This window comes from Glycine max, chromosome 8 (genome assembly GCF_000004515.6).
Source record: "Glycine max cultivar Williams 82 chromosome 8, Glycine_max_v4.0, whole genome shotgun sequence".
NCBI classification, from domain to species: domain Eukaryota; kingdom Viridiplantae; phylum Streptophyta; class Magnoliopsida; order Fabales; family Fabaceae; genus Glycine; species Glycine max.
This window is the reverse complement of record NC_038244.2, coordinates 7,114,034-7,131,031: the sequence shown is the minus strand read 5'-3', so window position 1 is coordinate 7,131,031 and position 16,998 is coordinate 7,114,034. Positions and strand designations below refer to the sequence as shown.

General features: G+C 28.5%; 1 protein-coding gene across 1 annotated transcript; it reads left to right on the top strand.

Moving 5' to 3' along the window:
• The first annotated feature begins 2,954 nt into the window (after positions 1-2,954).
• On the top strand, positions 2,955-5,607 carry LOC100790136 (probable xyloglucan endotransglucosylase/hydrolase protein 28). Its single transcript, XM_003531090.5, has 4 exons — positions 2,955-3,386; positions 3,524-3,624; positions 4,025-4,233; positions 4,786-5,607. Exons 1-4 carry the CDS (start codon positions 3,194-3,196, stop codon positions 5,306-5,308), a joined length of 1,026 nt encoding a protein of 341 aa, XP_003531138.1. The 5' UTR covers positions 2,955-3,193; the 3' UTR covers positions 5,309-5,607.
• The last annotated feature ends 11,391 nt before the right edge of the window (positions 5,608-16,998 follow it).

Below are 16,998 nucleotides of genomic sequence, written 5' to 3'. Positions count from 1 at the left end.
TCAAATTTTTTAAAAAATTATAATAACTAAATTTAAAATTTTTATAAAAAAAAATATAGGATTTTTTTTAATAAAACCATAACTGTAGACTCCCGGTGACATGTTACATGTATAAGAATCATGGGTTTTGATTGGGTGGCGCGTCAAATTCGCCGCTAAGGAAAATTGATGGTCACGTGGCGAGCTCACTGGGGCGCCGAATTTTTGAACGCTGGCCCACGCAATTCTCATTCCTTCGTTCGGAGCCTTCAACTTTTGCTTCCATTTAATACCCTCCCTATCATCCCTATTCACGCATTTGCCACGGGTCATTAATGTCTTTCTACTTTGAATTCAACTGTGACACGCTTGGGTCTGTTCTGATTGCCTCATCCAGAGTGCATTCACATGCACTAATTCCCAATTTAGCCTTATAATTAAATATATACTAGTACTATTTCTTTAATATACTAAGAATAAGAAAAAATGCAATGTATAAACTATAAAGTGGTTCTCCTTTTTGAGAGCCAAAAGCTTTGTAGAATATTATTATTTTTCTCTGTAATCATTCGTATGGCTCTGCTGTCCTCTACTTCATTTGCTCCTTTTTAGTACTTTTGTATTAATATTATTATGGGCTTTGCCACTTTATCCCACTCCCAAGCCTTCAAAGTTTTAATTCTAAGCTTTTAGTACTTTTTTATTTTATTTTAAAGCATCATAATTCACATTCACCAAGGTTAGAATTAATCATTTTTTCTAAAAGAAATATCTGAAGGGGCTAAAATACAAGTGCATTCGTCCGTCCAATGAATTATGAAAATCTATAGTTCGTTCAATTTTTAAAAAAAAAAAAAACTAAATTGGAGAGGAAAAATGATTATTATACTTTATATTTTACTTCAACTAGCATGTTATTTTAACCACTGACATAAAATATAAAAAGCTAGCTTTATTAAAGAAAGAATTGAATGAGTGTGTTACTGGACAGTAGACACATAAACTTGATAGTGTACATTGTTGAATTTTTGAGTGTGGAATCTCTTATCTAAATCCAAAAACTTCGTACTAAGTTGGTCTTGGTCTTTCCATAGTTTATATAGGATTTATTTATTCAAATTTAAATAAAAGACTCACGATACTACGCCATCTTTTTTTTCTTCAATACAAGACTTATTCACATTTTGAACTTCCAAGTCATGAATGATATTTATTTATTTGAATATGAGTCCTTACTATTACTACCACACATGAAAATCTTTCCTCAATATTCAAGTGTGAAGTGTCAAATAATTTTTTTTTGCTATAACAAGTTTTAGCCCCATTTCTAAAAGTAGTATCGGAAAAACATATTTTCTTCCGTGTATTAATTATAAATTAAAATACACAACTTGACTTTGTTTCTTTTCTTTTCTTTTTCTCTCATTAAACATTTTCTTATGGCATCTAAAATGTATTTTTGATTAAATGAGTTAATTATTTTAATTTTATGGATTTTATAATTTCACATAAACTTAAGTATTTTAAAATTAATTTTAATGTCAAGTTTGATTAAATGAGTGTTTAACTTAATTTTATATATCCTATAATACTTGAAAATATGTTATTTATGGTACTACTTCAAACCTAAATATAAGTAAAAAAAAATTGAACCTAAATATAAGTAAATATTAACTAATTTTTATCACATTTAATAATAGTATTCTTATTATTTTTCATATATCATTTATTTTTATTTTACAAACACTGTTATGAAAGGTTAAGAATATTTTTTGAATTAAATGTTATTAATTGAATTTTTTTTAATTCATTTATCCGTTAGTTAAATTTGCTTATCTTTAACTCCAGAGATACAACGATGATTATATTAATAATTTCATGTCATTTGCTTAAGTGAAAAAAATTAAACAACATTTCTTTGAAATTAAATAATTCATATAAACCCTCTTATATAAGATGTTGTTACTCACTTTCTTCTTTTATTTATTGTACATTTCATATATTATTTCAACAAACAACAAAACGACTTTTTTTCTTAATCATTTGAAATTACTTTCACTTATATTTATGTTTAAACACACTTTATCTTAGTAAAGACACGTCTCTCTCAATTTATCCTCTTTATATATATATATATATATATATATATATATATATATATAATTTTAATAATATTTTAAAAAATTATTAATAAATAAAAATACTCATATCACAGTTTAAATTTATTCACCATAACTTTAAAATATAATTTAAAAATACTTATTTATTTATTTTAAGCTTTAATTATAATATAATTTATATATTAAAAAATATTCCGGTCAAGAGATGAGACAATAGTCACACAACTCGAGGATAAAAAAATGTTTATTTATTATAACTCTAATGATAAATTAAAAAAATATTTAATATATATAATATACAAACTGAAATATTAGTTAAAAATAAATGTACACATAATAACTAGTTAAGAATTAGTTATCATTTCTAACATGCACGAGTCACTACATGACATTATAATGGAGTACTTTTGTTAACGTTTAATTAATTTGAAAAAAATGAAAAGTAAAAAAACTGCAGACGAACAATTTTCTGAGTCCAAATTAATTTTCTGATTCAGTTCATTAATTTATTATTTATTTTACTTTTTTGCAAAAATGATAAAGAGGGTGAAAGAAATTAGCGTGGCTTAAGGCAGAAGGGGACAGAGAGGATATGTTAACATTAGAAACAGAGCCGCGTGTTGAAGCCTTTGTCAACAAGTCTTTGTACTAATCGAAAACAAACCAGAAAAATACATTACACACCAACAAAGAGAGAATAAAATACCAATAAATCATTTACAGCTGAGAGCTTGTTGTACAATTCTAACGTATTTCTCATTTTCCACATACATTTAATATTCCCCAATTGCTTATCAATGAAAAGGAGAGTTTCAATTAAAAGAAAATAAAGACTCTAGTATTTGTCTACATTCGGACACAGCTCAACACACTCTCACCAATACAAATAAGCTTCGTTTGCCTGTCTTTCTCTCTAACAAGCTCCTTTCGGCTCTCTCTATCGCTTCTAGCTGTAGAGAATACAGATTATTCCAAACCTCTCTCTTTCTCTCATCCCCTTTTTGCTCCTTCTTCTTCTTCTTCTTCTTCTTCTTCTTCATTACTCTTCCTTGCTCCACTCCTCATATTATCTTTTTCTGAGGAAACACATAATCATGGAGGGGTCTCACATGGGGTTGTTGCTCTTCTTTTGTTCTTCCATGCTTTTTGCTGCCTTCGCTGCTGCCTCCTCCAGAAACTTGCCCATAATACCCTTTGATGAAGGCTACGCGCCCTTGTTTGGGGACAGCAACTTGGTCATCCATAGGGATGGCAAATCGGTTCATCTTTCACTCGATGAGAGAACAGGTTTTTTTTTTTTTGTTTTTTGTTTTTTTGCTAGCTTTTGTTTTTGGCTTGACAATCTATGTGGGGTTGTTGAGATGGTGATTTCTGTGGCTAAAGTCTTCACCTTTTTTTTTCGCATTTCTGGGGTGTGTTTGCAGGTTCAGGATTTGTGTCGCATGATCTTTACCTTCACGGATATTTCAGCGCTTCTATTAAGTTGCCTTCTGACTACACTGCAGGAGTTGTGGTTGCCTTCTATGTGAGTATTTGCCTCAATTTGGTGATTATATGAAAGTTATACTTTTTTTCTTTTATGAATCAGTTTTATGTCCTATTTTAAAAAAAAGTCACATTCGTTTATGGTTTGTGTTTTTAAACCACAGCTAGTATACTTCAACCAACCAGTAATTTTTTTGTGATTTGATAGTAAACCACATAGTTCTCAGTTCTCACTTTCATTTTTCATCCTCGCCAATGGAGAATAAAATTTAGGAATTTTCAAAACAAAATTTAAAGACTTCTTTACTTGGCAAAAGGGCAGTTTTGTTTGTTTGAACCAAAAAGTTCATTGTTTCTGGTTTTGGTTTGAAGTTTTAACTTACATATCCGGCAAATGGGATAAGAGTAATTAATTTATTTCATCACTTATCTGTTTGCAGATGTCAAATGGTGACATGTTCCAGAATAACCATGATGAAATCGACTTTGAGTTTTTGGGGAACATTAGAGGCAAAGACTGGAGGATTCAGACCAATGTTTATGGCAATGGTAGCACCAACATTGGCAGAGAGGAAAGATATGGTCTGTGGTTTGACCCTGCAGATGATTTCCATCAGTACACTATTGTCTGGACAGACTCTCAGATCATGTGAGTCTCTATCTACATTTACTATATTTGGTTCTGTTTTGCATGTTATAAACTTGACTATTATATCTACATCTTCTCTGTTATGGTAACTTTTTTCATCATTCTTATTTGTTATGTTATTATACTACCCCTTATTCTTATTTTGCATGTCAGTAAGTAGTAATTTGATAGATTTTGTTGTTTTGATTGGTGATGTTTTATTAAAAAAAAAGCCATCCAATTTTCTTGTTCCCTTTCTAAATCCCCTGTTTGATGAAAAAAATCCTTTTTTTTTTTCCCTCCTGTAATAGTATTTGTATTGTGTATGTGATGCTTTGGTTTCTTGGTTATTGAGAATGAATAAAACCAGATACTAAGATAACTAATACTTCAATGCTATATATCCTTTTAGCACTCAGAACACCATTTTGTCTACCTAAATTCATAAGGCTGTAACTAACATGGTTCCTTGTATGGATTTTTGTTTTTTTTATTCAACTATGCTAATTTCTACTTTTGAATGTCACTTGTTTGCTTATTTTCACAATTGTGTTCTTGTTTATCCATGTTCAGATTTTATGTGGACAATGTTCCTATTAGAGAAGTGACTCGAACAGAATCTATGGGAGGGGATTTCCCTTCTAAGCCAATGACTTTGTATGCAACAATATGGGATGCATCTGATTGGGCTACCAATGGGGGCAAATACAGGGTTAACTACAAGTATGCACCCTATGTTGCTGAATTCTCTGACCTTGTTCTGCACGGTTGTGCAGTGGATCCAATTGAGCAGCACGTGGCCAAGTGTGACAATGCTCCTCAAAGTTCTGAGGCAACTACAACAATTCCTTCTTCTGGTGTTACACCAGCACAAAGAATCAAAATGGAGAATTTCAGGAAGAAGCACATGACATACTCCTACTGCTATGACAAAGTCAGATACAAAGTCCCTCCTTCGGAGTGTGTCATCAGTTCCCAAGAAGCTGAGAGGCTGAGGAGGTTCGATCCCGTCACATTTGGAAGCGGCCGCCGTCACCATGGAAAACGACACCGTCGCAGCAGAGGAAGCCAGACAGAAGCCGCTGCTTCATTTTAAGAGGGTTCCATTCATCCTTGATTTAGTTTCATTACCTGGGGTTTATATTTTTATTTTTCCTTTTAACTTTGGTGTATAGAGAGGAGGGGCATAGAATTCTTGGATATGATGATAGTTTTGATATGGTGGTTATTATTGCTGGTGGTGGGGTATGTGTATAGTTCATACCTTTAGGTTCTCCCATGTATTTTGTTTTTGTCATTCATGTCTTATGGTTTACAAATTGAATCCGTTGATTTTTGTATTTAGACCACACCTCAGTGTTTCAATAAATTATTTTGCATCAGTTATCTAATAAATGTTAGGTATGAAAATTATTTCTTTTAACTGCTAATCGAGCATATAAAATGTTGGTGCAACCTAATTTTTTTAATTTTCTCTCGTCCACAATTGTCCATATACTAATACACCCACCTGTCTGATAGTTTATGTGGTCAAATTTTCAGTTGGACTTGGACATGACAGTTATTTAATCAATCTTAATGAGAATCCAAGGTCAAGCTGAAGAATGAAGTGTTGCTGCAGGTCCTCCACTTAATTTTGACCACAGCTTATGCCTTCATTTTTTTCTTTCATGTGTTTCGGTACTTTTGTAACGTTCTGGTATATGATGGATTAAGTTTGGTAGTTGAGATCTCTATGGAAACATTATGGCTAGTTGTTTTTGTTGACTTGTGTGTCTGCTGTTTTTTAACAAAAAAAAAAAAACATTTGTTTTTTACTTTTTAACAATCGATCAATTGTTCTTGGCATCTCTGATCTCACTGCATCTTGGTAATTACTAATTGAGATTTCACAACAATAATTTTATCAAGTAGAAACTTAATTACAATAGACTGGACTATGAAATGGGGGAAACGAGTTATGAATTTCTAGAACATATACTAAATTTAATATAAAATTTTGGCAAATGATTGGAATGCCAGAATTGCACTGTCATTTTTTTTACGTTTTTTTTTTATGATTTTTACATTATATATTTTTTCATTTTAGTTTCTTAATTAATGTTCTAAGGGTATTGATTAATAGGATTTTAAAATTTTTGTGTCCTTAGATTATAGGTTACTTCATGTTAAACGATTTTGGCCCGCCAAAATATTTAATGAAAGGTAATTCAAGTTAGATTTATAAAAAAAATTCCATGTAACTTTGTAAATATGATTCATCACTGTTAAATATTTATTTGTCTTTCAAAACAAGTGTCATCTAAGTTATTTTACACATAAAAAATTTAATAAATATTAATATTAGAATAAAAAACTAAAATATCATTTATTAAAAATATTAGTGAAAAAAATAATTAATATTAAAAGGTGATCCGCTCCTCTTCTGAAAGCAATTTGGAAAAGCGATTACACCTGTCCGTAGAATGTCCAAAAAATTCATAGTAAGATGATTTTATCTAAGGTTTTCCTTGAAAAGCGACATTGCTCAATTGCTTTAATCAGATTGATTAATACTAAAGCAAATATTACCTCGGCATCTTGTGCTCTGTGCTTTCTTTTGCGCTTTTCTTAGGAAAATGAGACAGAAATTTAATTATTTACTTACTTTTTTTCCCTTTCATTATATTAATAATATAAAAAAAATTTAAGTCTGCCACATGTTATTATTTAAACGGGTCTACTTTTTTTTTTTTTTTATGTTTCCACCCTCCCTCATTGTGCACATGAGAGTACCATCTTATCTAATCACTAAACAAATTTTTTAGACTTCTAAATTTGTTTATTTTAGATTAGTATTTTGACCTCTTATATTTCTTTTATTTTTTTACTCATTTTTTTAATGTCTAGTATTATCAAGTGACTTATGTTTATTAGTTAATTTTTTTTAACATTTTTGATAATGACCTTGGACAAAGAATTTTTGACAAAATATCATTGACTCAACCCTAACAAAAACATCTTTAATTTGGTCTTAGTTTGTCCAACCTCAACAAAAACATTTTCAATCCACTTACAACCAATACATTCACGATCCGACATCTTGGCCCAACCTCGACCATGACATCCTTGACTTGGACATCATTGGCCCAATCTCATATCAACTAGAACATTTTTAGTGTGACCTTTGTCAAAACATCTTTCACTCAGGTATCTTCTACTCAACCTAGAGCAAGACTTCTTCAACCTAGTCTTAATCAAGGCATTTTCAAGTTATCGAGTCAACCCAAACTTGTATCCATCCTTAAATCTCAAAATGTATGCACATGATTTATTTAAAAAAAACACTTATATATGATTACATAAAATAAATTAAATTATTAAAATCTAAGACCTTTGGGTTGTCTCTAGCCCATGGGGCATTGTAGGCTTTTTTAAGTAAACTGATTGGACTATTTTCACAACTGCACTTCTATAACAGGCTTAAACAACTAAATATCCTTCTAAAAAAAATACTAACTCCATATTAGTCTTCATAATCAACAAAACTCATGTTCACTTACATGCAGGCTCTGTATTATACTTTATTAAAGACCTCAAGTATTTTTTTATTTGGAATAATTTTGATTAAGTTAGGTAAAATTATTATTATATATATATATATATATGAAATATTTAATACAATTATATATTTAAATTCAAATTAAAAAATGACTAGAAACAATCCAACACCAATTTACCAATCCACTTGGTTTGGTAGTATTTAAGTCGTATGTATTTATTATAGGGAGAATCTAATAATTAGCCAAAGACGACAAACCGAACCGAGATTCTGAACTGTCCATTTTAATTGTGACTATTTTTCATTTTTTTTTGGATAAAGATTTTAATTGTGACTTGAGTGCATGTTTTGTTATTCTGATAAATCTAACGTTAAAGTACATACTGTATACTGTATATTGAATATGAAACACAACTCTGACACAACTTAAACATGTCTTCATTGACACCATTTAAATTTTCAAAGTTTCGTAAGCAGAATTATTTTTTTATATTTTCGTCAAAGCATTAAAAAAATTGAGAGAGATCATATAATGAATAAAAAATATGTTACTTAGTTCAGCATAGTCAATTCCGAGGGTGGGTATGAAGTACAAGCGGATACGAGGTAAGATAAAGGCAACACAATAAAAAATTTCTCTTTCTTTCTTTCTGGTATTTCGTTGCAATGAATCCTATTGTTTTCCAAGCAGGTTTGAACTGGAGGAGGCAAAGGCAATAGTCAACTTGGGAAAAGAGACGCCATCGTATTCATCCCCATGACTCATAATTATTCCAGAATCACTCATCATATGTCCTTGTGGTGCCAAATACTAGTACTAATGTACTATATTGCATATTTCCCCACTTTCAGCTGGGACGAAATCAAAATCTCATCAACTACTACTGCCAATTTGAAAGTTTATCACGGAATCAATTCCATGGCCTCCACAAAGATTTGAACCTTTAAACTTTGTGACTATTCTACAATGAACCACTGGCTTCCTCTCTTTTTATAAGCTTACGGACAATTGCATTGCCTTCGTTTTTTATTGGCTATAATGCTATTGGAATGAAGTTGTACTACTCCATGTAATTAATTTTGAAAGACCAGTTAAACTTAAGCACAATTGATACTTGATTAATATGTAAAAAAAAAAAAATGAACTTCAAATCAAGTATCCACCAAAGTAACTCATTACAGCTAGCTAGGACTGTTTTAGACTTTCAGGTGAATATTTATTTTAATGGCATCTTAATTAAACCACCAAAGTAACCAACCTTTTTTTTTAACCCAAAGTACATGATACTAAAAGTTTATTTAGGCTTACCAATAGCTCTTTATAAGTTATTTCAATAGTTTTTACAGTTAAACTTAAGATCAAACTCTCATGTGATAAGTTCGTATTGAATACCACTTAATAAAGTTGTTTTGCCAACAGAATATGTCCTACCTAGAAAAATTACTGGCAAGTACGTAACAGAAGTTATATGAGAATAAGTTACTTAATTTATTAGGCTAGCTGTTGATAGAAATACTGCATGTTTTATATTTAGATAGAGAATGGACAGAAAAATCTTGACTTATACAGTCAAATAAACCACATATCAAATAAATAGCATGATGATAACTTATCCTCTCCTATGTTATTGACACCACACCAGTTTTGGTAAGTTAAGCCATTATATGGATGCTTCAAACTGATAAATTAATCATCAAGTAACTCAAAGCTAATTTATTCTTTGTAGGAGGATATTAATTCTTTTATGTTCGATTTATGTATTGAAATCTAAAACATCCAATCATTCAGTTCAAGATATGTTGTACAATTATGCTGATACAAATAGTAGAATACTTGATAAGATGGTGGTTGATCTTAGTGCACAATAAGACAATTAGTGGTGCAGCCTCAGAACTACAAGAAGGTACCTCTTGATGCCTATGATTGTGATGACAGCCATTATAAGAACATCATCCTCTACCCAGGCTGTTACCTCTAGGCTCTAGAAATGTCTCCTTTTCAATGACAAGGGTGTAAGCCAAGAAAGGACAAAATGACATGGAGACAAATAGGCCAAATAATGTCAGAACTAAGGAATAGCAAATACTAAAGAGAATGCAGTAACTAAATAAATAACCAACAACCAATTATACGACAACATATCTAAAAATTACAAGCAACAAATAATATGGTAATAAAACCAAATAAGACCCTACTTTGATAATATTAATCCAGAAAATAATTCATCTTCTCCTTTCTCATCAAAATACACCAAAGAATTTTTTCCATGCGTAACATCAAAATGAGAATGTCCAATCTTCCCTACACGGTATAAAGGTATGCTTGCTGCTGAAAAATGAAACCCAAGTTTCCACCTGTGAGAAATCAAAATAAACCATAATAGAAATATGGCAGAAGAGAGAAAGAAATTAGGCAATTGAAAACTGATTCTATTGATTCAACTAAACCTCATAGTCAGTTATGTTAGTTACACAGCCAACTATAATAATATTATGATTTATGACAATTGTCTACAGTAGTATATCACCAGTCCTAACTATTGAGGATATGTTTGAATTCGCCTTCAATGGGAATACATGTAAGCTATAAAACTGATTAACTTTCTAACTCGTAGGTTGATAAACTAATTAATAACCATGGCAAGAGAGAATTAATGGCATACCCTAACACACCAGCAAAATGTAATGATGAACAACACACAGAATAAAAATGGTCATTGTAATTTTTTTAAGTGTCATGTAATCACTAAATAACTTTTAATCTCATCTATAAATTCAGATTTCCTCTTTTTAGCCTCTTATACAAATGCTCTTCTTATTTGATATGTCACGCACACAGTCATATAATTGTAGTGAAACTATTAAGATTTGGGAGAAGGAATTCTATGATTGAATTGTTTGAGTTGATAATACATGGCTCATGTATATATACAAATACAACTCTCGTGGAGTAAGGCAATTGAATCAAGCTGATGTAACTAACTAACTAGCAAAAATTAGAAACTGATGGGTAACAAATACGAGTAACATAAAGAGTGTATTTTTAACACGCTCAACTTAGCAAGGAAATGTGTAAAGAGTGAAGGGTCCAATGGCTTGGTGAAGAAGTTGGCAAGTTGATTGCTTGAGAAGAATGAAAACAAATGACAGTCTTTGTCAATATGTTTAGTCTATTCTTGAAAATTAGGATTAGAAGCAATATATGCCTCACTTTCACTGATTGACTACCGCAGTAAAAAAAAGAGATAAAAATGAAGGAGACATGAAGATTGTGCAGTCAACCGCTAACGGATCATTATTTACTTTTGAATTTTACGGGTTGCGTTCGGCTCACGATTATATGATATGTTCAGTCGTGCACTGAATATGTTGAATGAGAAATCCCTCATCGTTTGAGAAGACTTTACCTAAGATTTTAATTTGGTGGTTATATTTAAGTGATGTGATCATGTGGGTGTTAGTTGTAAAAGGTATTGATTTTAACACATGACGTCGTGTTAGGTGTACCTAATCTTTAATTGGTCACGTTTCATAAAATTGAATCATGACAATTTTATAATAGTATATAATTAATAGTAGGGGTGTTTGTAAACTGGTTTGGGAATAAGTTTTGAACCAAAAAGTCCTGCCATAAAAAGATTAAAAAAATTGTGATTCGGGTTCACCTTGGAATGTTTAATTTTCTTAAGAAAATTAATCTAAACCGATATAATCCGATAAAATATTGTTTACATTGGATGATGATTTAGTTTTTAATAATGATGCATCCTTACCGACATTTTAATTTCTTATTATCAGTTCTAAATGTTAAATATTATAGCATGATTACAGTCACATTTTACATTTAAAGTTTCTAACTCAAGTAAGTGATATATCTTGAAAATGCCTGCTGTATATATACGAAGTCTTCTTTCATTTAATATTTAAAAAAATCTATAAGACTAAGAGAGTATAATGTATAGTAACTATATTAGTAGGTCTTATTTAAAAGAGTGTCCTCGCAATTGGCTATTTAAACTGATAAGAACTAAGAAGGTTGTTTCCAAATTAAGAAGTTGTTGCAATAGGGTAATTAATTAATTTACTATTATTCTCATCAACACGATATGAATGAATATGCGTCCTACGCACATCAGTTATTCCCTTTATAATTAGCTCAATCACGTAGCACACTCTGCGCCACAAATCAAGGAGGAAAATTAATGACTTATGCTTTGACAGAGACAGAAGCCTATGGTTGAAGAAGGAATTAACGCGTTGTGTTTAAAATAAAATAAATATACGTATGAATTATATACTTTTTTTCTTTCATACCATGTAGGTGTGAACTATAATTCATTTTATTAATCATTAATTTTTACTGTAAATCTAACTAACAATCTTTCCTAGGATCTTTTCTATCAACCACATTAAAAAATCCAAACTCATCTTGCAACAATTCGTTGGTAAATTATATACATTTATATTATATTTATAAAAAATATTGTCCTTTCGGTTTTACGTTAAAACATCATTTTGATTATGTAACCACATGTATTTTTTTTTTTTTGCTGCAATTCAAACAATTAGTGAGTTGTTTTAAAGATTTTTAAAAAAGAACGGTGTTAAGATAGAATAGTTATATTTGAACATTCCGACTATATATGTAAACATCTTATCACATTAGTTATTTCTTTCTTCTTATCATATTATAATATCATATCATTTATTATTTATTATATTTTTATTTTTGTTTTCTATCTATTTCTCTTCCTAGATGTTTACAAGCCCACACACATCATTTTCCAAAGGTCAAAGATTTAAAAAGGTTTATCAATAGCAAATTTACAACATGTACTTTTTTAGACGGATATAATGAGTGTCTTTATGCATGACAATTACATCTAAACTTGTGAGTGCTCGTTTAATTATGAGTTGGCTTTTATAAGAAAAATCCATTTTGACCAGATTCAGCTTCGATTTTTTTTCATGTTTTTCATGAATGGAGTTGGGTTTGGATATAAATACACACCTCACCCTCTTCCCTAATCAGTTTAATAAGTAATAACCTCACGTTTGTAAATAGTTTCTTGAACAATCCCCCTTTATGTGCTTACAATCCAAAACTCAACCATATTAAGTGCATGACCAGAACTATACCATACTTGAGCAATTTATCTTTGAAATCACTTAACCTAATTATGTCTATCACCATAATTGTGATTTTTTTATTAGTTGACAATATAAAACTTTTCACACTAACATCTTATGAACATTAAACTCAAATAGTTTATGGATGAAATTATTCAGAAAGAGAGAGTAATATTTGTATTAAGAGTACTCCCAATCTATTTTGTTTCACTAATCTAACTCAGCTTAAATTTAATTTTAACATATTTGAATCAAAAAAATGAACAAATATATTTTGAGAATAAGTTTTATTTATATTTTGAGTCATTCCACTAGACCTATTTATCTATTTTTTTTATTAAATTTGTACTAATAATTGCATACTGATAATAAATCTATTGACTTAATAAATAATATTTGATTTAACACGATAATATATTTATATAAATATTATCTATTTTAAAATATGTTAATTTTAGTTTTCTATTTTTCAATTTATGATTTATTTATACATAATATTAGTATTAATATATTGTGTCGATAAATACAATTGAAGCTATCTTATCTCATATATTATCAAATATTAATCCAGTTAAATTTAAATAATTATAAATGTAAACTAATATCACAAAACTCCTAAATTTGTACAAAGTATATAATTTGAATTGGAATATTAATTGAGGCTTCCGAACATTGAAGTGGATCCAAAACTTAAAGAAAAACAAGTATAACGAATTTGCGGAATCCAAAACCAGAAGAACCGCGCCTTGATATTAGTGGCCCTACCCTGACTTCTCCATTCTATACGTCACGTTGGACATCAAAACTTGTCTCCGCAAAAGCTTAGAAACGGTAAGGTGTGGGTCGAGTGCTATTAACTACTAACATCATATTTGAAAGGATTTATTTTGGATCTTTAGATTTTTTTTTGGATCTTATGATATTATATATATATATATATATGATCTAAGAATTTTTGTAATTTTTATTCAAATATTAAAATTTAATATGAGTTTTTAATTTTATTTTATAAAAAAATAATCTCTCTTTTTTTGCAAATAACATTAAAAAATAATGTTTTTCTTTTACAAAAGTATAGTTCTTGAGAAATTCTGATGGACAAAAATTCTTCAGCTTAAGATTCGAACTCAATAACTCATTAAAAATCTTCAAAGGTACTATTCTCTCCTCTTGTATGAGTATTTGTTTTATATTTTTTTGTACACAATTTGTTTTAGATTTAATGAATATCTATAAATATTTATGGGATATGTAAATATTTATTATTAACTTATTAAAATAATTACTAATAGCTAAGATGCTAATGAGTGTTCTAAAGATAATGTTTTTTTTAAGGATGTCTTAAGGATAATAGTTAAGGAATTTAGGAGTAATTTTTTATTATAGAAAAGTGCAAAATTGTACTTTTCACATTTTTTTTGTGTCCTTTTGTGATTTACACATTAAAATAATTATGTTAAGATATTAGTTAACAAGACTCTTACAAACAAAATATCAAATTAAGATAAGAAAGACTTTGCACTCAATAGGAAAAAAAAAAGATTATGCATTAATAGGGGTATTCACAGGTACGGGTTACCTATAACTCCAAATTGACCCAAACCGATTCAAATATTTTGGGTTATATTATTTATGTATTTGAGTCAAAACGAATCGAATCAATAAAAAAACATTCATGTACGAATTGATTCACGGGTTTAGATTTATAGATCTGATCAAAATCGAACCAAATCAATCAAATTTTTTTTAGAGTTTTTTGGTTTGTCTTTAATTATGTTTAATATTAAGACTCGAAGTATTAGAACGACAAGTGTTTGGACTAGCAGTGTTATAACTTTTTAAGGTATTACTTTTAGGTACATTGTTGTTTGTTTCACCTTTTTTATATTTATTTATTTTCGTCATATTTATAATATTAATGAATCATATCTTTTTTGTTTCAACAAATCTAGTTATAGCAAATTTGGTTGCAACAACATTTATTGCAATAAATTAGTTTGCAGAAAATAGTTCTGATTCAAATTATTATAATAAATCTTGTTGAAGAATATTTTATTTTAGTTTGTATTAGTCTATTTTAGAATATTATGTTAATGATATTAAATAAATCAATGTTACTACTTTAAGACATTTGATAACATTGCGTTAATTATATTTGATATTTGGATGAATCATTGTATAAAATAATAGTTCTAAGAGAAAAAAAGATCAAATTTAAATGTGTAATCCATTGTCCTGAACCAACCCATTCATGAATGAATTGGATTGGGTTGGGTTAAAAAAAAAATGGTGAAAATCAGATCGAACTAAACTGATCAAATTTGATTAAGTTAAATCCTGAATTTGATCAAAATCAGTTCGAACCGACTCATGAAACCCCCTATGCATTAATCAAAAGCTATAATTTATGATAAATTTATTGAATTTTATAGAATTATCTTAAAATGTCATATTAACGATGATTTTTGACTTTTTTTTTTAATTTTGTTTTATGATAAGTTTATTGATTTTTACAAAATTATTTTAAATATCATATCAAGGTTGATTTATAATTATACAAGTATAAGATTATTTTATATTATGAGTACACTACCACTAAATTTTAAAGTTGATTAGATTAAATCTCTATTTAAAATAATTAAAAGTATTCAAATAATTTTATCATACACATAAAGTTTAAGTATCTGAATATCAACTCGTATCCACATTAATAAAAGGTGAATAAAGTAATAAACTCATAATCTCTATTTACATGTGAGTATTCCAAATGATGCAAAAATGTGATTCATAACAGGTAAAGTATGACAGCTTTTTATATCAACTAAGGTAATAATGGATATTAAAAGTAATATTCTATATCAGTTATTATCATAATTCATGAAAACTACAGTATTTTTTATAATGGTCTGTTTGTTTTGGCAGCATTTCAAACTCGCAAATGCTATATAAAACAAACCCAAGCAGATGCATACAGATTTATCTATACATAAATTCAAATTATCGTAAAAATTACTAATAAATGATTTTACGATAATTTAAATTTATATGTATATAAGAATAGTTAAAATATATTTGGTTGATGATAGTATGTTTCTTGAGAATTTTTTAGAATTAAAAACTCACACGTTTAATTACACAAAATTTGAATAATTTATTCTTTAACTCAAAATTTAAATATATGAAAATATTGTGATTGTAATTATATAGTAAATAAATTTGATATGATAAACGAATTTTAGTCTCTTTAACTAATTCTTATGGACAACACTCATGTTTTAACAACACTCACTTTTTTTATAAAAAAAAAAAATTATGTAATTGTTGACATATAGATAATAAAGCAGTTCGGAAGTTTACGTTAAAAAATAAAGATAAGTTTTTGACAAATTTAAAAATTAGTAATTTTTCAAAACTAAAGAAAGATAGAGTCATGTGAGTGAGTATAACCATTGACAAGAATGGAAATTGAAACTTTTGGATAAAGATAAATCCTAGCTTAGGCTATTTTGTATTTGAAAAAGGGCGTAATCTAGTATTTTTATATAATTAAAACTTTCTTAGTTTGGAAAGTTAGATTTTTACCTCTAAATATAAAAGATAATAAATAATGTATATCTTTACATAACTAAATTTTACAATAAAATTAAATTTTATAATAAATAATTTTTTAAACATAAGTTATATTTTAGATTTATATTAGACTTTAATGTCTATGTATTTATCATGTAAAACAAGTTTATTTTGTCAATATTTAGTATTTTTTCTCTTTATGTTAAATAATTTATATTATGATACGATGTTATTTTTAACTATTTGATATTAGTATTTTTTTTTAAATATCACGATTCAATTTGAAATATAAAGATGAAAATGATAATTATTGGTTAAGAAAATTAAATATATAGATGAAGATAATAGTAAAAGGATTTGGGCATTGAGGTAGTCTATACAAATTGCTTTATAGTTAGATTTGAATTAAATTAATTTAAAATTTAAATTAAGAAAATATATTTAAAAGAAAAAAATGTTTAATACATGATATTAGGAAAAATAGCATGTATCTCAATAAGAGTAATAACAACTCCTAAAAGTGATTTCATTCAAAACAAAATTTT